Here is a 21,166-nt window from a genome sequence, read left to right as displayed (position 1 = left end):
AAGTGGCATAGCTTGTCATCCTGTCTCTAACACCACTTTTTATTTAAGGCTTCAAATAGACTGTTTTGAAGGGATACATCCAGTGTTTTTGTCTTGTAAAATTATATTGTGGCCACTAGATTAAGATTTGCTCTTGAAATGTTTTTCTAACACAAGAAATAAATGTGCCTTTTTGCTTTTCTTTTTCTCTTCTTTAAAAGTCCTAATGTAGCTGGAAATACATACCAATTCATTGTTACTTATTTTCAATAGAAAACTTCAGAAATTTTGTCTTCTTTTTCTAGGCGTAGCCAAGCAGCTGACTTTATTTGTTTCACTTTTAGTTTAAGAGGATGTATTAGCCTACATTTCTCTGTGTAAAGTATATTCCTTCAAAAGGCTTTTGTTGTATCAACTCTCTCTTTGTCTTTCCTATGGTTGGAATTTCTTTAAACAAAATAATGCTCATTTCTTTGCAAACTATCATCCATTTTTCTGTCACCAGTCTTCACTGAGCTGTGTTGCATTGATCTTAATCCCAAGGTTAGGCTAGGTGCCAATGTCCGTCTTTGTTGTAATAGCACCTTTGCTAGCTGTGAAGAGACAATCTATGCAATAAAAGAGCATTGTTTTTTTCTGTTACACAATGGAATGGCCTCATTGGTTAATTACACAACTACAGAAGAAAAATGCTTTTATTTCACATGAATCAGGGATGAAAACTTGTAAGTGAAGAATAAACACTGGTGTTTCTAACAGCCAGGATGAGTTGCCTGGGTTCATAGGTGTCTTTCAGACCTCTGAAATAGTTGATTGATGACTCTTAAATCTTTTTAGACTTTCAGAGCAACTGCTAAGGATTTTATTTCATAGATTTGCTCTTGATATGCTAAGGTGGTTTAATTTAAGGCCTCTCTTCTCTTCTGAGATAAATACTACATTATGAAGAGAAGATGCATGTAAGTGGGATTTAAGTTTGGTATTCAGCTGATGAACTAGCTTAGGGTCTCTAATGCTAGTCTCAAAGTACTAACTCCTTTTCTTGTGACTGAATCTCATGATAAATCAGTGACTAGTTGTTTGAGGTGTGGCTGATAAGTGCTACAATGCTAAGCATGATGTTTTAATATAGTTGTGGTTTCAATCATGTATTCTGCATGTCGCTTTGAAGTTTTCTATGTAGCTCTAGTTTAATGATGTTCCTGACCCAAAGAATGTTGGAAGAGGTCACTTACCCATTGAGAACTCAATTATGCTATGTCTGGTATTCAGTAGCATATTTACAAATAACATCATTTAATCAATGGCAAAGCTTTCTTAGGTAAACTGTGTGCATCTGCTGACTCTTCTCTGATGTGTTGACAAAATTTACCTTTAAGCAGATGTATAATAGAGATAACTTTCTTCTGCAGGTGATGGTGTGGAAGACTAACTTTGATGCAGCAGATTATGGTGATGTACTGAAAACACAGAAGTCTGGCACTAGTGTGGATGGGACCCATCACACTCTGGTAGGTCAGCATACAGAAATTGTGTAGAGTTTCTTTTCAGTACACTTTCTGTAACTTTAAAGTGTGTGACTCTCAGACAGCTGAACTGTAGAGCCATCTTTCCTTGGTATTTGTTTGAGCTGTGAGGTGTCTGTTTTTAACTGATCTCGTGTTGTTTTTTTCTTCAACTGTACTTGCTTTATAGGAAAATGATATGTAATGATTTTCAAAGGGAAATAAATTTAGTGCATGTATATATGCATTTTTTTATTAACAGCCTGTGTTTAAAAATGTGTAGTAGGCTTGGATGATAGTCCACCAAAAAAACCGCAGACTGTGAGTAACAGCTGAAGTCAGTTTTGTTAGCTGATATGAATCCTTTAGACTGGTGTCAGTCCTGAAAATAGATATTGTTCAAGATATCTTTTCACTGACAGCAAAGACAAAATAAATCTCTGTGCATAGACTTTGCACATGAGAAATAGGTGGTGTGTTGTACTGGAGGGTCTTTCCTAAGTACTTGGAGGCATTAGTTCATATCTGTTCCATGTATTGAGACACATCTGAGTTCTGACTGTATCTAGTGGACAGATCCACCGAGTAATTTAGCTTGATGCACAGATCTAAGCATAGTAATGATGTTGGGTGTCGTGGCTATTACAAGAGTAAGCCTTTAAAGTTACAGCCCATATGAGTTACAATTTTTGCACATGGTGATGCTTCACTTCAACTTCTGTATTTTGTCTTGTCAGTCTTTAGATATTTTTGATACATTTGAGTATACCTGCAGGATTCTGAAATATGTTATTACTGTGACAGTTTTTTGATATATCTTGTTCAACATAAGCTGTAACCTAAAAAGCAGTGTGTGAACCAGGGGGTTTGGGCATATGTGGCGCTACCTCAGTTGAAAGGTAAGCTGCTAGTCAACATCTGTTACTCTGTAGCAGTGTCTTTTAATCTTTTCAACTTAAATCTTCTTTACTGGGCTACTAAACTTACATTTTCTCTTAAACATAGCAGCATTTTTATTTAATATGACTTCAGTCCATTGCTGGAGGTGTTGGAATAGCCATAGTATTTTGTGATACACAAGATTTGAGTCTGCAGCTCTAAGCCTGATGCCTTACTATGTGGAGTGCTCTGTAAATAAAGCAAACAAAACCAGAGGATATTAGTACTAGGTGAGTGGGAAAGGATGGTAGGAAGCAATCACAGAAAGAAGGAGGAGGTGAAAGTGTTTATTGATCTTTGGCTGGTTTTGGCTAAAAATGAATTCTTCATTTTCTTCCTCACCTGTGTTCTAACTTTAAGGTTATGCAGGCTATGAAACTAGCCGTCCAGTGCCCTCTTTGTTTATTAGCCTATTGAGCTGGACTAACTTTGAATTCTATCTGCTTTAATTTAAGATATTTTGTAGTGTAAGTCTGGGCTGAAATATGGCAGAGACAAAGAAGGTCTTTATGGGAAGAAATACTGTTTTCAGTTTGTAACATTCCAAGGAATGTCTTAAATAGTGTAGACAAGGTGTTCGCTAATTATATTATGGTACATTTACCTCCACCTGTACTGCTGTTATTACCAGAGCATATTATCCACTAGTAATTTAAGGAAAGGAAGGAAATGCCTGAGCTCTTCTAAAACTTAGTTATTGGTTATAGAACCTCCTAAGATGTGCGTTGAATGCAGCTGCTAAACAAAACCCTTGAACAATGACTAACCACCCTGAACATCCATCCCTCCAACAAAATGATTCTGCTGTGGAAAAGGGTTTATCTGACCAAACCTCTAATAGATGCTGCTGGGACCAACTGTTTGTGTGCTACTGACAAGCAAATCCATGTTATGTGGTGTTGGTTGACAAAGGGTTACTCTGCTCATGCTCTGAGCCAGTGGGAAACAGGGCACTGCCTAGTCTTTGAGGTGTAATATATTGGTTTGGACCAGGTGCTGTGTTTTTACAAAGGGCCAAGTGAATCCATGCTGAGTCACACAGAGGAGACATACTTTGGTTTGGGGACCTAAATTACTTCAAAGGAGTGAGTATTTTGAACTGCCACCCAAAAGCAACCTTTGGCTTGGGTGTGCAGCGTGGGAGCGGCTGATCCCAGCGGTACTACCTGAATATAAAATGTGTTGGAAAGTTACTGTGTCATTTACAATTTACAGAAGATTAGCCTGAGTGATAGTCCATGGGATTTTTCCTTCCTATTTACTCGTTGGGCAAATGTGTTATCTTTTGGCCTGAATAGCACAAATGATGCTTCCACTAGATCTGCCGAACTAGTTATGAGCATAAATAGAGATTTGTAAATTAAATGTTTGACTGCCTTCAACAGTAAAAAAAGCCGGGTTAAAAAGCAGGGATGAAGGTAGTTGCAATGGAGAGCCTTGGTGCTAGTTGGCACAACAAAGACCAGTGTCTTAGTCAGCTAAGTCTGTTGATGCAATTCAACAATGTGGTCTCTCTTACCCAGTTAAGAACTCTGTTTTGCCTTGAAAGAGTGATGCAGCTCTGTCCTGCTATAAAGGAGTGGAGTTTCAATTTTTTTCTTATGTCACACAGTCTGATTGGTACTGCCAAAGCCAATGTAGTTACATTTTTTGGGGGTATCAGCTGTATCAGGGTTGCCTGTTACAAGAACAGTCATGTAGCATTATAGAGCCTATACCTGGTCTCTACTGAAAGTTCACTATACTTCATGAGCATGGAAATGCAAAATATGACTACTACTTAATATCCTTGTGTATTAGGTTATTAGGAATGCAACACAATATTAAGGCAGTTATAATTGCTGAAGTTAAAAGGAATAATGAACAATGTAGTCTGAGAGCTTGTTTTGAATACCATAGATTAATTTTAAATTTTGATTTGATATGAAATGTTCTTGGCTGTTAAAAAGAAGCTGATATCTCTGAAAATGGCTTGGTTTGTTATTTTAAGTATGAGCTGAGCATGGAAATCTTGGCTCCATAATAACTTGTCCATTCATGGCAGTCTATTCTTTTCTTTCAAGTGAATGTAATGACTTACATATTTTAGAAACTTATTATGCTGAACTCTAAGAGTACCGTCACTGCTACAATTTAATGAAAGACTTAAATTTCACTATATATTTAGTTCCTTCTTGTTTTGAGCAAAATGTTTTGCTTTTTAATAATGAAGTACTTATTTTGGTGGATTCTGTGTAGTTGAAATCGGTTATTTTTCCCATCAAAATCAGACTTGAAACTGCCACCTGTGGCTCTTAATTTCATGACAAGGCTACCTTTACCTTCAATGAAAAGTGAAGCTGCTTCATCTTTCTCTACTGCTGTGTCAGTGTGCCAGGATTCTGCTTCTTGAATAATACTGAGATTTTGTAGATGTTCTGGGATGTAACTACATTCAAAACAGGCATGTAGGTTGTTATTTTGTTTTGGTACTCCTAATGAACATTATTCTTGATGCATCTTGAATCTGTTTGCACCCTTTACTAAAGTCAGAGAGACTATTTCTCCCAGGAGAGCTTATGCGCTAATGTGTAGCTGTATAATTTTTTTCTTAAATGCTGTGAAAGCACCAATGCTAATCAGAACAGTGGCTGTGTAAAAACTCAGTTTAGTATATGGTTTCTCATGGGGAGTGTCAGTAACATGCAAGTGCTAAGAAAGGATAACTGAACACAGACATTAAAACTAGTTTGTCATCAAGATGAATAGGAAGAAAAAAGAATCTCAAATAACCTGTGGGATAAGAGGCATGAAACATTGTCAAGCTTGGTGAGCTTGAAAACAAACTTGCTCTAAAACAATTTTCACTTCCATAGGCAGAGGGAGACTTGCAGCCTTTAGAAGATGCTGGTTTCTCAGGCAGTTGCTTAAAATTCATTATGAATCAGGGTTTTGGGCTTGTTAGCAGCAATAGGCATGAACTTCAAAGTTGCTCTGCCCACCTGCTTGTGTTTTCTGTAAATATGAGGCTTGGTAGATGCAACTTGCTTTGAAAGTAAAACCGCTCTGTGCAAGGCCTAATGCAAATGAAAGAGAAGCTTATGATGGGCAGGAATTGCAGTCATGACTGGTGTAAAAGCATAGACACGAAAGTATGCTAAACACTGAAGCTGTTAGAAGTGAATTATAAATATGTTAGCATAGATGTGAGACTTTAAATATTAGATCAGAATTACAGTAGCTCTGAAATAAATGCTTACTCTAAATTTATAAGCTAACAATTATTGCTATGTGTTGCATAATTTCCTTGAAAACTGAAGTTAAGGGCAAGCACTTGTGATGCATTCTGTATGAAGCTATTGGGAAGAAATGAAGTCTTATAGTCCCGTGCCTTGATCCTATAAGCATTTGTGTTTGTTTTGATCTCGAATCTAAGGAGTAAGAGTAAATTCCTGCTTTAAGCTGCAGTATTGTGGTGAGGACCTGAAGGAAAGTCAAACTAAGAGGTATGGGTTTTGCACGTGATCTCATAAATATGGGCTCTTATGCTTGTCCTGGGGTCAATAACTGAATATAAGGGCGTCTTTATGATGAGTTGTGTAGGATCAGATCAAAGGACATGCTCACAGATCTGATATGTTGTGAAAACATTCATCATGCAATTTGTTCTTTACAGAGAGGGAAGATAATGTATTTTATTTGGGGGGTTTGGTGGTGTTCTTTTTTCCAAATATAAGGGAAGCTTCGTACGTGCGGTTACAGCTGATGTGAGTATACAAGAACACTTGTTTCATTATATGACAGATTTGCTGCTATTGTGGACTAATTCCAAGAAGACTATGTTTGATCAAGTGTTATGAGCAATTGCTGAACAGCTGATGTCACATGGACAGTTAGAAAGTAATTGGATATTTATCTAAACTTGTACACTGAAAATTACGAATAAAACCATTGTAGTATAAGCTAAGTTGGTAGAAAGGTTTTCATGCAATATTATGGAAAATAGGAAATATTAATTGATATAGAGATCCTTTACTCATAAACCTTTGTTAAGCATATTGTAACTCTCTGTGCAAAATACTACTTTGCAAAGGAGGAGGTGGGTGAGGAGACTTTAGTCTAAGCCTCTGTGTATGGCTTGCTAAAGAAAATTACTTTTAAAACTTGTATTGCAGTACCTCAGAGGCAAAGCTATCTTGAACAGGGGGAGTGGGGTTTTCAGAGGTCCAAAAGGCAGTGAATTAGACAGTCTGCAAGGGTTGTGTATAGTCTGTTTATCTCAAACTAGAGGTATCCTGGTGAGACTGGTAATAGGTACAGCATAATATAGTGTTATAGGTAGATTAAGGCCAATCACATCCAAATATGGATTAATGAATCTTTATTAAGGTAAGAGAGCAAATGCAGCGCTGGGGTGGCCGAGGAGTCGCAGCTCCGTCCAGGCCCACCAAATTGTTTAAGTTTCAAACCCCCTTTTATCCACCCAGCTGCCGGTTTCAACACCTTCAGCACGCCTCCTGGCTTCTTCTACAATCTTATCTTCTTTCTTCAGTCCTGTGGTCAAGTACACCTTGTCCTTCAAGTCTGGGCCAATTTGCAGCTCCTTTGTCTTTTCTGGCTCAGTGGTTTCAGCTCCTCTCTTATCTCAAGGACAAGGGATACCAGAGATGGCCCATTCTGTTCTTTCTCATTCCATTGCAAAGGAGTTACCACCCTTTGATATGGATCATCTGGTGAGCATCCCAAGAGGGGGGGCTGTTGGGTTGGTGTTTCCTCAGATCAATTCCCCCCTTTTCTTTTCCCAGTAGTAAAGTCTTTTATTTTTCTTAAAATTTGGATCATTGTACTAATAATAGCTTTAGCCTAAGAAGCAATTGTTTAATTACTTTTAGCGAAAGCAAAATTCTTCTATTTATCACAAACCTCCCCTTTTCTTTTTAATACTCTATTTTGCTTGAGTTTACTAACGCTTAGTCTCATTCTTCTCTTAATATCATAACTTCGTGGGCACCAGCCAATGCAGCCATTTCAGGGTTTATCGACATTGCTGTTATTTGCATCCCCTCAATAACATGAGATATTAGCCATATAAAGCAGGGTATTAAACATGGTAAGAACAGTAAGCATGCCATAGCACAAAGGAAGAAAAATCCAACCTTTTTCCACACTCTGATATTGGACATAACAGTAAGCACTTGATGCGCGGATTTGCCGCTATTAGGGCAAACCGTACCAGGACGATTAGCAGAGGTCTGGTATAACATATACTCCCACCTCTCATGCCTATGGGGTTGCAGCCCACAGCTGAGATAAAGGTGGCCTTGGTGGCGAGCACAGAGGTTAACCCGGTCTTGCCCTCTACTGTTTAACGAATTCATGTTTTAACAGTCAATTCAAGTGCAGCTCCTTTGTAGCCACTTCCTTTGTTTCTAAGCAAAGCAAACTTTTGGCACTTTCCGATAGTGTCCTTCCATCAACTCTCAGGGACATCCAAAATTCCGGGGACTAACCTCTTTTTCCCATAAATCAAGGTTACAGTTCGTGCCCCTTCCCTATACTCACAGTCCCTATTACAGTTATAACACAATTTTCTCCATCTGCGAGAAATACCACCTCTGGTGACACATTACGCATTCACATAAAACCCACGCTTCATAACATCCGTATATACACTCAAGACAAGGTATTACCCTATTAGATTGATATTCTAGCAATGCCTGATTGAATCCAAAATGCTCATAATCTATTACCAAAAACCACTCTGACACTTGTCTGCCAGTTAATGCTCGGTAAACGCTAGGTTTTCCCTGACATTTTTTGTGGTTCCCTATACATCAAGTAAGTAAATGAATAAGTAAGTTTTCACAGTGTTACCTCTGAACCCAGTCAAAAACCCAGTCAAACCACTGGTTAAGAGTCATTCAATCCCCTCCTGATGAATTTACTTAGTCCTTTGAGGGTGACTTGTAGTTGGTCAGTGGATGGTACCACAGTCCACTCCTGAGGCTTTTCCACTGGTCCTTTTCCTCAGGAGGCATGAGTCTACCCCTTTTCTTTTGTTCAGATCGCTGTCTCGGTGGTCAGCAGCACCTGAAATGGACCTTCCCACTCAGGAGTTAATGATTAATCTTTCCACACTTTTATCAATACCCAATCACCTGGTTTTACATTGTGGATATTAAAATCCAATGGTGGTATTTGAGGCAGAAGCCCTTTCTTTCTTAGTTTCATTAAAGTGTTAGTGATTCTTATTACATACTGTCTTACATACTGATCTCCTACTTCAGGGGTGACAATATCCCTGTCATTACTCATATATGGTAATCCAAGCATCATTTCATAAGGAGAAATTCCCAGGTCCGCTCGTGGCTGAGTATTGATCCTTAATAAGGCCAATGGCAGGCATTTAATCCAAGACATCCGAGTCTCAATCATTAACTTAGTCAAGGGTTGTTTTGAAGTTTGATTCATTCTTTCTCCTTTTCCAGAACTTTGAGGATGCCATAGGGTGTGCCACGCCCATTCGATCCCTAAGGCTTCAGATAGTTGTTGCATAATTTTTAAAATGAAATGTGTTCCCCTGTCCAAGTCTATTCTTTCTATTAATCCATATCTGGGGATAATGTTTTCCAATAACACCTTGGATACCATGCTTGCCATTGCCCTTGGTGTGGGGGATATCATCCACCCAATGAGTTAAGTGAGCCACTAATACCAACAAATACTTCCACCCTTGTATTCGAGGTAGCTCTGTTAAGTCTACCTGGAGGCTTTGTATGGCTAGCTCCTGTTCCCCAGCCACCTTTTTCTCATACCTTTTTGTTCACTTTTTAACAAATCAGACATCGATCAACTAGTTGTTTAGCCTCTGTATATATTCCTATACACCCATATTGTCTAAGAAAATGATCACAAAGTGATTGCGTTCCCCAATGTATATTCTGATGTATTAATGACAGAATTTCTCATGATAATGTTTTATTTAACATCTACCTTCCATCTGGTAAAGTCTATTTTCCTTCTGGATCTTTTTCCCCCCTATTTTTAAGTATAACCTTCTCTTGTTCTGTGAAATTCGGGGCTAAATTCTCATAATCCCCCGTTGTTATTACCAGTAAAACTACTGATGATAATTCTGTAGCTGCTTCTCTGGCTACTTTATCTGCTAAATTATTCCCCCTTATTTCCATCGATGCTCCCCTCTGATGTCCTTTCACATGCACTGCACAATTGTAATTTCTGTAGGGAGCTTCAGGGCTTCTAGAACTTCTCTGATCAGCTGCTCGTGTACTAGCTCATTCCCTTTTGTATTTATAAGCCCTCTCCCTTCCCATATTTTTCCAAATGTGTGGACCACTCCAAATGCATACTTTGAGTCCATGTACACTGTCCCTTCCTTATCTCTCAAATATACCAATGCCTGTTTTAGGGCATAGAGTTCACAGACTTGTGCTGACCACCCAGCAGGTAATTTCCCCTTTTCAAACACTTCCATCTTCTGCCCCTTGATAATTGCATAACCCGATATTCTTTTCCCTTCTAGGCATTGAGAGGACCCATTAATAGATAGTTTTTCCCTATAGGGCAAAGGTTCATCTAACAGATCTTCTCTTATTTTCGTCTGATAACTTATAAAATCCACACAGTCATGCTCTGGTTCCTGAATATCTTCCCCGATTCTTCTCCCATAATTCTAGTAATTTAACCAGTTTTCCTTCATCCAGCACCACACCTATTCCTAATTGCACTTGTAAATCTCTACCTAGCAAATTACATCCTACCCCTGGCATTAACAACAGATCATTAACAGCATATTGATCTTCCCCTTGTATTAACACATTCTTTATAACTGGGACCGAAACCCCTTTGCCTTTGGCCCATACAGCCCAGGCTGTATCTTTTACATAATCTTCCTCCTGGGGATTTAATTTCAAATTTATCAACGGCTCTTCTGTTGGTATACCCCCCAGGAGGTAGACCTCCTGACACCCCTAGTGATTACCACCCTCATCCTATTGGGTTACTTCAAACACCAACAGCTCCTGTATTTTCTGGGGGCATTCTTGTTTATAATGCCCCCCACCTTTCCCACAATAAAAACATCCCCTTGGGATTTCCCTAGCCAGTGGTGCCTCTTCTCTTGGTCCCACTTTCCCTTTAATTCCTTTTTTTTTTTTTTTTTTTTTTTCTTCAAATATACTTTCTGTGCTTCTCTCAGGAGTTCATCCAGACTCTTATTATAATGACCTAGAGTCACTCATATCTCTCCTCCCCTCTTGTTCATTCTGATTCCACTGCAGAGGGGTTACAGGGAGTTTCTGTTCCCCGGGTATCCCCTGCTGATTTTCTTTCTCCCATATCCACATTCCAGCCGTTCTGATCATCTGTCTCTCTTCAGGGGAAAAAAAGGATTCCCATAATCGACTGCATTTCCTCCCATGTGTATACACTGGGTCCCAAAACTTGATGAATCTCTTCCGACAGCCCCACAGCGTCCTCTAATAACTTCCTAATTTCTTTCTTATACGCCCTCACTTCTACATTACTGAGCGGCACATCCACAAATCCTACCCCCCTTAGAATTCCTGCCACTGGAACTCCCCCACCCCGGCAAGGGATTAACCCTAGCCTCCCCGTGCTCCCTTAAACGATCCCCCCACCCCCCACCCTGCTTCGTTGCTGGCGGGTTTCAGGCCTGATATTAACAGGGGCCTCTTCACCCGCATCTTCCTGCTGCACCCCCTTCACCCCTTGATTTTCTAGGTGTGCCGGGTTGTATGGGGGGCTAAGTTATCCAAAGGGTCCCATCTCCTTCCTTTCCCTTTCACCTTCTTCAACCTGCTCCCCCTGCTGCAATTAAAAAAAAAAAATCCCAAATCTCTGCAACCTCTTCCACCATGAGGCATATTCACTTTCTTCTTGATTAAATGGTTCCTTTGAATTAACAAATATTAAGAGCTTAACAAATCCAATCCTCTTCTGATCCATATTTTGGCCAATACACCGAATCTTTCCTGATAGGTCCTTTAATTCATTTAAACATACAATAATTTACCATCTTGATTTTACTCTTTCCTCTGATATATGGGCTGTAATCCCAATTTGTTAATTTCTTTCCTAATTGACTGTCTGATGGAATACCACCTGGTAATTTCTTGTTCCTTTTTTTTTTTTTTTTTTTTCCCCACCGCTAGGCTTTTCTTCCCAGCCTTTCCCTAATGGATTGTGTGGAAAATGTGGCAATCCTTGGCTCCCTATTACCCTGGGAACTCAACCATCTAGCTCCTAGTTTTTTTCTTATATCCGTCCAGGATTTAGCCACAAACTGGGTCTTAAATAGGGCCTGACCCACCAGACTATCAGGGTCCAGACCCGAATATAATTGCAACCCCTTCCTTAGATGCTCTAACCATTCAGTGGGGGTCTCGTCCTTCTTTTGTTGTTCATTGAAAGCCTTATTAATATTCTGCCCCCTCGGTACTGAACCTCTAATTCCTTGAATTACCATGTCTTGGAGGTCTATCATATTATTTCTATGGACCGGGTCTTAATTATTCCAGTTAGGTCGCTGGGGGGGCCACTTTGTATCCCCAGCGGGTCCTTGTTGATGTCTTTGGTCCCAATGTCTCATACTAGCAGTTCTGATCATTCCTTGTTCCTCACTAGTAAATAAGATTCTCAAGATGGATTCCATCTCATCCCAGGTGTAAATATTTGGGCCAAGGAACTGATCAAACCGTTCTGCCACCCCCTAGAGGGTCCTCCAATAAGTGTCCCATTTTTTCTTAAATTCTCTCACATCCCCGGAGCTGAGTGGGATCGATACAAAACCAACTCCAGGCTGGGGTCCTCCCATTGCTGTTTCCCTTCTGCTTTCCCGAGTCTGACTTCTAGTCGTCCTCCTAGGTGGAGGAGGAATTACTGCCTCATCAGACTCAGAATTTAATTTTTTTTAATTAACGGGGACTCTGAGGGAGTGGAGGGAGAAGAATCCCGCCCAGAGTCTTGGGGTGGATTAAAAGGGGAAACATAGGGAGGAGGAGGAGGTGGAGTGTCATCTATATCCTTGTTTTTCTTGTTGTTTTTCCTTTAGCGGAAATAAATTTGTGGTTCGTGATGTACTTAGAATCCATAAGAAGGCGTATTCACTCTCCTCCTTATTAAATGGCTGTTTGTCATTTACATAAATATTTAATTGTTGACATATCCAGTCTTCGAAAGAGCCATGAACTGGCCAATATAAATCCCTTCTTATCTCCTTCCCCCCCCATACTTCCATATGATAATGGATCATCTTTTCCCTAGATATTTTTTTTTTTCCTCGGGAGGGGGAACTATCCCAATGCTGAATTATAAGCCCTAACGGACTATCTGGAGGTATTTTAGGGAGTTCGCCACCCCCACCCTGCTTATTCTGTATGGTGCCAGCAGCCTTACTTTTGCTCTGGCCCGTCTTCCAGCAGTGCCTTCTGTCACACGAGTCCCTCGCTTTCCCCCGCTCGTGGCCCACGCCCCCGCGGGCAATGGGAACCGCACTAGTGGGAGGTCCACGCTCGCTTCGCCCCTTGGACTCCTAAGTCCAGTGGACGTCTCAATCATTCACACTCTGGGTACCCAGTCCCCAACCGAACGGTATCGCAGTATACTCACTCAGTCCAGAGTCTTCATTCGGTCTTCGTGCACAAATATTACGGGGAACGGCCGTCTTGGGGTGTTACCGGGGAGTCCGATCCCCCACCCCGTATCCTCTTTGCTCTCCTATCTCGGTTCGGAAAATCCAGGTGAGCCTGGTCGGGATTCCCCCTGGGACCATCCAAGGATGGGGGCGCCCTCCCAGAGTTGAATTCCGAGTCAGCTGTCTGGATCCGAGTCACGGCACCAAATTTTGTTATAGGTAGATTAAGGCCAATCACATCCAAATATGGATTAATGAATCTTTATTAAGGTAAGAGAGCAAATGCAGCGCTGGGGTGGCCGCTGGGGTGGCCGAGGAGTCGCAGCTCCATCCAGGCTCACCAAATTGTTTAAGTTTCAAACCCCCTTTTATCTACCCAGCTGCCGGTTTCAACACCTTCGGCACGCCTCCTGGCTTCTTCTACAATCTTATCTTCTTTCTTCAGTCCTGTGGTCAAGTACACCTTGTCCTTCAAGTCTGGGCCAATTTGCAGCTCCTTTGTCTTTTCTGGCTCAGTGGTTTCAGCTCCTCTCTTATCTCAAGGACAAGGGATACCAGAGATGGCCCATTCTGTTCTTTCTCAATCCATTGCAGAGGAGTTACCACCCTTTGATATGGACCATCTGGTGAGCATCCCAAGAGGGGCGGCTGTTGGGTTGGTGTTTCCTCAGATCAATTCCCCCCTTTTCTTTTCCCAGTAGTAAAGTCTTTTATTTTTCTTAAAATTTGGATCATTGTACTAATAATAGCTTTAGCCTAAGAAGCAATTGTTTAATTACTTTTAGCGAAAGCAAAATTCTTCTATTATTTATCACAATAGGCTTACAGATGATGGGGAAGTGATTCACTTGCCACTTCAGTTGTGAATTCTGCAACCGTATAACTTAAATATATGCAGCTTAGTTTTCAGCTCCTGGTAGTACTGAGACCTGCACATGTGAGTAGATGTGCAGACAGGTCAGAAGCAGGTAATCCCTTGGTAGAGCAATCAGGGAGACATAGGCAGAGGTGCAGAGTTGTCCTCTGTCACTCTTCCCAAGAAGTCTTTCTGCTCTTTTGAAATTCAAGAGCACAGATATTTTAAATGTCTTTATCTCCTTTGAAGTTAAATGGCACTCAGTTGTGGAACTACCCAGTTTGAAAGCTAATTCCATAGCAGACTTCACAAAGTGAAGCTTGGGAATAGCAGTGCTTCAGCAGAAAGGTCTTTTTAAAAAGTAGCCCAGGACTCTTCAAATGCATCTTTTGGTTAAGACAGATTTTTTTTTTTTTTTTAGGCCTCCTTCAACACTGCTGGGTTCACCATTTTCTCCAGTCATTGGACTATGCTTATTTCTTCAATGGCAATTTTTCCAAAATAGTCCTGTTGAATAGAATTGGAGACTAATTCCAAAAAACGTGATCTGATGATCATAAAGTTGTCAGGCCTGTAACTGAATGTCCAAAGTTAAGTCCACCTCTTTCCTTTGCTGGTTCTGTTTTGTGTTTGGTGACCTTGGGTGCCTCCTGTGCTCAGCCCGTGGTCTCAGTGCTGACTGCATCAGTTCACTCTGTCAGCCACTCAATCCTTGTGTAAATAAATTCCTCCTGAGTTACTCATAAGCCAGATGTGCCACTTCTTTTTTTGACCTTTTGGCTTTCAAATTGGTAACTATCTCTAATTTTGGCATCCATTAATACTTACGAATACTTTTGTACATTTTTTCTTTTTTTACTTGCTGTGAAATCCCCTCCCGAGGGAAGCAGTTTCACTGCACAGAGCTGTAACTCTTTCCAATTGGATGTGAATGTGTGTTGTCGTTTGCACCTCCTCCACCCCCTTCTATTTATTTTTAAGTGTTGTAAGGGAGGAATCCTGTATCCAACAGCAGGGGATCCAACCTCAGCCTTCAGGATAAATGTGGTTTGCAGAGTGGTTATTTTCCCTAATCTGTTTGTCACCTTGTTTTTCTGAGGATTTGTTCCTGCTCCAGGAAGCTTTAGTTTGGTAAATGATTGTATTCCTCTTGGAATAGGTAGGTTGATTATTTATTTAAGAGAACAACAGTGAGTGCTCAAGATGTTTCCACTGCTCTTTACCCTGCTTGGCTGTCCAAGCAGCAGCCTCGCAGGGATGGACAGGAGTCTCACTACGACTGATCACAGGATGCTTGGGAGCTCTTCCCCACATCCTTCACAGGCAGTGCAATTGCAGATGGTTACCCACAGCTGCCTAACCTTCACTCTCCTTTCACTGAAAGAAGCTCGTTCATGTAAGCCTATTGCAACATGTGACCTTGTAGCTTCTTTGTGAGGATCCCGGGCTTCAACAGGAACAGCGGAAAAGGCTTCTCCTTTCCTCTCTCTCCTTTGTGGTGTGACAAAGCTGGGTCTCTGCTTTGGCCTGGTCAAGTGTTACGAGGCTGTGCTTATAAATCTTGTGACAGCTGGAAGGATGTAATTTTCTTTGATTTCTCATGTCCTTCTTTTAGCAAGAGCAACTAGTAGTTCTTTCTGTGCAAGTGTGCTCCCATGGTGTTTTCCACTTGTCTTCCTGGAAACCAGAGATTAGTGGGATGAACTCTAGCCCCCAAGAGATACTAGACACTGAGTTGACTAAGGGAGCTGTCATGGTGAGCAAGCCTGGCTAGCTGAGAGGGTTTGCTTGATCTCTTGCTGCCTGGTTCAGCACCTTCATATTATGGGAAAATAATAATTCTTCCTATTGTGGTAATATGGTTAGTAGGATCTATGGCTAATGTGTGCCAGAAAGAGCACACTGCCAATTCACTTCTCACATGTTCTTGTTAACAAAAGCAATAGAAACTTGGTTTCATGTTGTGTATTTACAGGCCTATCTGAACTCCTTCACCCAGGTACAGATAACCTGGTTCTAGCCCAGAACCTCAGGCAGGAAGGCATCAGTGTTGCATCATCTGTTTTGTGGGTAGCCCCCAAGGTAGTAACCCCTCAGTTTCATTGTTGAAAAGGCTGGATACAGCTGAGCTCTAGAGTCTGGCTCTAATTCAGTGGAGAATAAAGTCCAGCACAGCACTATGTTTCTTTGTATCAGGAAGCCCAAGTTTATCTGAGCAGAACTGATGTCTATGTCAGTTGCCTGTGCTCTTTGGGGCCTCACTGCAGATCTCATGGATTTTCTGCATCTTAACTGCATTTGACTGTGATGCTTCATTAGAGCAAAATAAATCGTTTTCTCTTACTCAACTAAATGAGTTTTTACCTTGCAAGCAACCAACAGCAGAGTTTCTTTCTGGAAGATACTCCAGGAAGCCTCTGTTAATGGCTAGCCCTCTAGTACTCTTTCAGCTTTTTTCATTGTTGCAGTGTGAAACAATTTTCACAAGCTAATGGGTTTTGCCCTTACCTTGCTCTTTCCCCTGAAACTTTTGGATTTGCTTTTCTTTTTATCTGGTCAATGTAAGGAGAGAAGTGTGTGCATGACAGACAAATTAAAGCTTATGTCTTCTCTGGTTTTGTGGGTTAACATTTTTTACGCATTGTTGCAGACTGTTTAAGAGAGTTTTCCAATCTTGATGGAGGACTAGAGAGGAAAAGGCAGGGTCTGGGCACTCTCAGCTTGGCTTTCCAAGAGGCTGAATGGCTGCAACAACCTGCAACAGCTTTGCCTGTTAGTAGATGGGATCAGCAGTGCTACTACAACTGTTTTCCCTTGTGTTCTAGTTTGACGAGATTTTTTGCAGAAATAAGAGGATCAGCTTTTGATTTCTGTCATTTTACAGCAAATAGATTTGTTCTTTAAGGCTCTGGAACAATAAGGCAAGTCCTGACAAGTCATTATTGGTCCAAATAAAAATTGCCTTTTAAGTTCAGCATCTCAGTCTAATTAATGTAAATTCACCCACTTAGGTTGCTGGTGTATGTGGCTTGTTTTAATGCTTGAGTTATAATTCAAAGAGAAGTATCAGAGGCAAGATTTATGTTTTTTTCCAAGCTGCTATTTTCTGTCAGCTTTGAGATGGATGAAGATAGCTCAAGCTTTAAAAGTTTATAAGATCTTGAACTTTTCTGCTAAAATCCAAACTTCAAGCAAGAGTAATAACAAATGGGCATGTGGGGGGTGTGTGTGTGTGTCTGCATATATTTACATATGTGTGTATATATATATATAAAACGTGCATTATTTATACATTAGTATAGGCATGCACATGATAGGATTGTTACATAGCATATACATACCTGTTTCATTAGAAAGAGGCAAATGATTCTGATGAAAATGAGCTGGAAGCTGTTGTTCACGCTTCAGGAGATCACTGTGTGTGTTTTTATTCTTGCCTTGGAGACTACTGCTTTTCGTGTAAAAGAACCTGTAGCTGGATAACCCAAGGCTGAGGATAAACACCTTGTTTCAGGGATTGGCTGCTTTTTCTTGGGAGCTTTTCCCAAGAGCAATCTTAAGCAAAGTCAGGGAATGGTAGTTCAATTCTTCATGAAATTTCTTACCAATGGTTCTCATACTTTTCTTTTTGTTCTTATAGTGGCTTGTTTCCACACAAAACTGTTCCTTTGAGATTTTTGGTGCTGTTATTCTCCAGGAGCAGTGTTAGGATAGCCAGTTAAGCATCACCTGTCCAACAAAGTGTAATTACTCCATACTGAAATGTGGAAGACCTCTTCGTATCTCCTAAGAAAACACTAAGAATGATGAGGGGGGAGAATTGGTTAAGGGAGGTAAAATGCCGAAGCAAAGTAGGAGAAGACAAATCTAAAATGTTGAAGGATACCCTTAGCTTTTCCTTCTCAATAAATACCGACCTGCTTTATATTTTAAACAGCTGGTAGTCATTAAGTTTTACCTGTGCATGCACTCTTTCACTGGGCTTTTAATGTCTGGCATTACTGTTTCTCGTTTTCACTCATCACAGAAATGTCATTTGTGCTTTTGGAAATGTAATGTGTGCAAAACTTTTTGATTCTTCTTCAATGTTTGTGGAGGGCTTTTTAGCTATTTAAAATGTAACTCAAATTTGAAAGGAGTTGACTATTGTAAATTAGTTTCTATTATTTTATCATTTTCCCTTAATAAGACTGTGAATTAATGTAGTATTGCATTAATTACTAGTCACTTGGAAACCCCAGCTTTTTTAGAGTTATATTCCTTACTGATTTTGGGTTGTGGTGATCCCCATTGCCAGAGCTTATGAGGAACTGTGACTTCTGTTCCTTCCAGTGCCAGATATACTCATCATTGGAAATCAGTGCAGGGATCTACTTTCTTTCAACTTTTTGTATAAACAAAGGTCACAAAAAATCATGAGCCTGGTCTCAGCTGACACATGACCAGTTGATGCCATGGTGTGTACATATAGTAGTGTACAGCATAAACCAACTGGAAAACATGGACAGCATATAGCTTGGATGCTTTTAGCAGTCTGCACTGATGCTTGTTACCTGAAGTTACCTCAAAAACCATGATACTAATGCCTGTCTTGGGTTAAAAGTGACACTTATAGAGTAAAGAGGCAAGTTAAGTGGACCAACAGACAGTGAACCAAAGAGCAAGGTCACTGAAACATGGGAAGGGAACAGTTTTTCCCTTCTGGCAGGAGAAGAGTGAGGACCTGGTCTTGGCTGGAGATTGCCAAACAGCATCACTTGCAGAAGTAGGATGCTAGTATTTCTGTAAGCAAATACAATTTTAAATCCAAGTGCAGCCTTCTGTGTATGGACAGACTGGTTTCAGGCACGTTTGAGTACTGTAGCTGGCCATTAGCTGTTACCCCCATTTTCTTCCTTCCTGGCAGCTTGGTCAGCAGAGCTGGATGCTGCTTCACATAAAATACACAAACCTTACTCCATCTACCTGCCTCTGCTAGTGGTTCACTTAAGGCACTGTTGTGCCAAAGCTTGTGATTTAAAGGGCTTTGAGATGTACCTGATAACTCTAATTCTTCTTGGGGTTGTCACAGACTTCATTGGCCCGTGGCAAAATATGGTCATTACTGTACATGTGCCAAGTTTTAATGTTTTAACTCGGTATTTTTAGTAGCACCAATAGGGAGAAGGGTTCTGTCTAAATTTCTGGCCTCTTGCATATCTAAAGCAACTTTACCTTTTGGTGCAAAGCAAAAATAAAAGGCAAGTAAGGTTTTCACCTCCTTTTTTTTCTCATCCTCCCTCCCAAGTCCCCTTCTGTTATTGCAACTGGAATCCTGAAATAAGAGGTGAGCAGGGATAAATGGTCCTGTAAATTGTTTCATGAAGCTAGTTTAACTTGTATCCTGTTTCTAGTTGTTACCCTATGCTGGTCTGGACAGTAGATGTGGAGTAATGTAAGTCGTGAACATGATTGCTCCAGAAATTTCAGTTCTGCCTTGAAGAGGGGATACTTTTCCTGTCTAGAGAAATTTACTTGTGCTTGGAGGGCTATGTTCAGTCAATGATATTTTGTATGTAGCAGGGAGAAGTGAGGTTTTTAATGAATCCTCCAATCTAGCATGGTGTACCCTATCTGACCTTCCCGTGGAGCTTACCTTGAAAGTAATGTGCTTCCACTGGATGTCACTGTTGCTCTCTGGGAACACATTTAAAATATTGCTTTACCTGTAGTGAAAATGACTCCTCGAAATAGAAGACTTAATTGTATTTGTCTCTCATTTGGATTAGTAGAATTGGGGTCCGAATAAATAATGTATACCACCTTCGGGAGTTTTCTGCTCCTCTGTTGTTTCCAGGGGAATTTTTTGAGCGAAGATAGTGAATTTAATTGCACTTAGTGAATTTTAATACATTGGATATCTGTAGTGAATTGAATACGTTGGATATATGTGTTGCTTAAAGGGAATGCCATCTTTCTAGATACTTGAAAATTAATTCTTAATAACATCATATTCTCCTTAAAAAACAAGCAAAATCCCCCAAGCAGTAGATTTACTGTGGAAATGGATTTAAAGGGACTTAAAGGTAAAGCTGAACCTATCTCACTCACACCACTCAGTTTTTCCCTTCCAGTGGAGAGAGGTGAAGAGAAATATTTCCTCTGGATTGAATTGTAAGAATCCTACTTTTAATTAGTAGGTGTAGAATTCAGGTAGGTGGTTATCCTGTCAATATATATTCTAAATCCCACAATTTAGAAAGCAAAATGGCATTTTTTTAGTTGTCCCTTTTAGTTTTACTATGGATGTACATGTGTTGTGTAGTTAATACTTGCCCCCCCCACCCCCCAATCAGCACTGTAATAGCTGGCCAGAATGCATTTAGCCAAAACAATTTTCGTAAGAGGCTCAGAAAGAGACCTCTGGAATGAAGGCTGATTAATTTTCCCCTTCCCCCAAGTAGTTGCACTGTGCTGTCTTTAAGTGGTTGCTATAAATAAATCACTTCTGTTTTCCCTTTGTCACTGAGAGCTATATTGTATTCTGAAACTGCTCATCTATTCTTCCTTTAATGTTCAGCTGCTTCTTGCTATACTCCCAGTGCTTAATACGCAGATGTTGTAATAAGATATTTAATGGCAAATACATTTGTTCGGTTGTGCTGAATAAATTGCACACTTGAACTTTGACTAAAATAAATGAAACCTCTGCAGCAGTGTCATTGTTTCTGTTGCCTGTTCCCAGGATTCAGCTGGTGCTTTACCTTGCAGGTGAGTCAGATGGGAGCACAGGTGTCTAATTGTGATGCTCATCAGTACTGAGACTGTCACAAAGCCAATGCATATTTCAGAGCTCTTTCTGTATTTTTGTGATGTTTTTTTAAAATCTGTTAGAATTTAGATCACCAGTTGGCTGACTTACCACATGATACGGATGGCTATTAGGAGAAGGGTGTCTGTAGCTTGGTCTGTGAGGGGTTTCTTGTTCATTCTTATGGACAGTAGCAGGACCCGATTTAATCCTCTTTTATAAAATTTGAAAAGGTTTCAGTCTGGGGCAATTTGTTTTTTCCTCACTTGGGTGCACATTTCCTTTCAAATGTAATGGCCACTAAGGTAGTGGGAAGTACAAGTTGTAGTCTGGCTGTTAAGAGAAAGTTTCCAAACATTTCCCTCTTCTTGTTAAAATGTAAAGGGCAAAGCTTCCCCTGAAGGACTCCACAGTGATGCTTACCACTGTCAAATTTGGAAGCT

The 21,166-nt window shown here is 40.4% G+C and overlaps 1 protein-coding gene across 3 annotated transcripts in view; it reads left to right on the top strand.

The window, feature by feature from the left end:
* POC1A (POC1 centriolar protein A) overlaps nucleotides 1–21,166 on the top strand; it is a 68,718-nt gene that overhangs the window by 29,523 nt on the left and 18,029 nt on the right. For all 3 annotated transcript variants that reach the window (XM_042799692.1, XM_042799690.1, XM_042799691.1), the window contains exon 9: nucleotides 1,392–1,490. In XM_042799692.1, the coding sequence (XP_042655626.1) occupies nucleotides 1,392–1,490 (99 nt within the window). The remainder of the gene's footprint in view (nucleotides 1–1,391; nucleotides 1,491–21,166) is intronic.

This window comes from Tyto alba, unplaced genomic scaffold (assembly GCF_018691265.1).
Source record: "Tyto alba isolate M040663 unplaced genomic scaffold, T.alba_DEE_v4.0 Super-Scaffold_3, whole genome shotgun sequence".
NCBI lineage: Eukaryota > Metazoa > Chordata > Aves > Strigiformes > Tytonidae > Tyto > Tyto alba.
The sequence above is the reverse complement of the archived record's forward strand: the minus strand, read 5'-3'. Positions and strand labels throughout refer to the sequence as shown.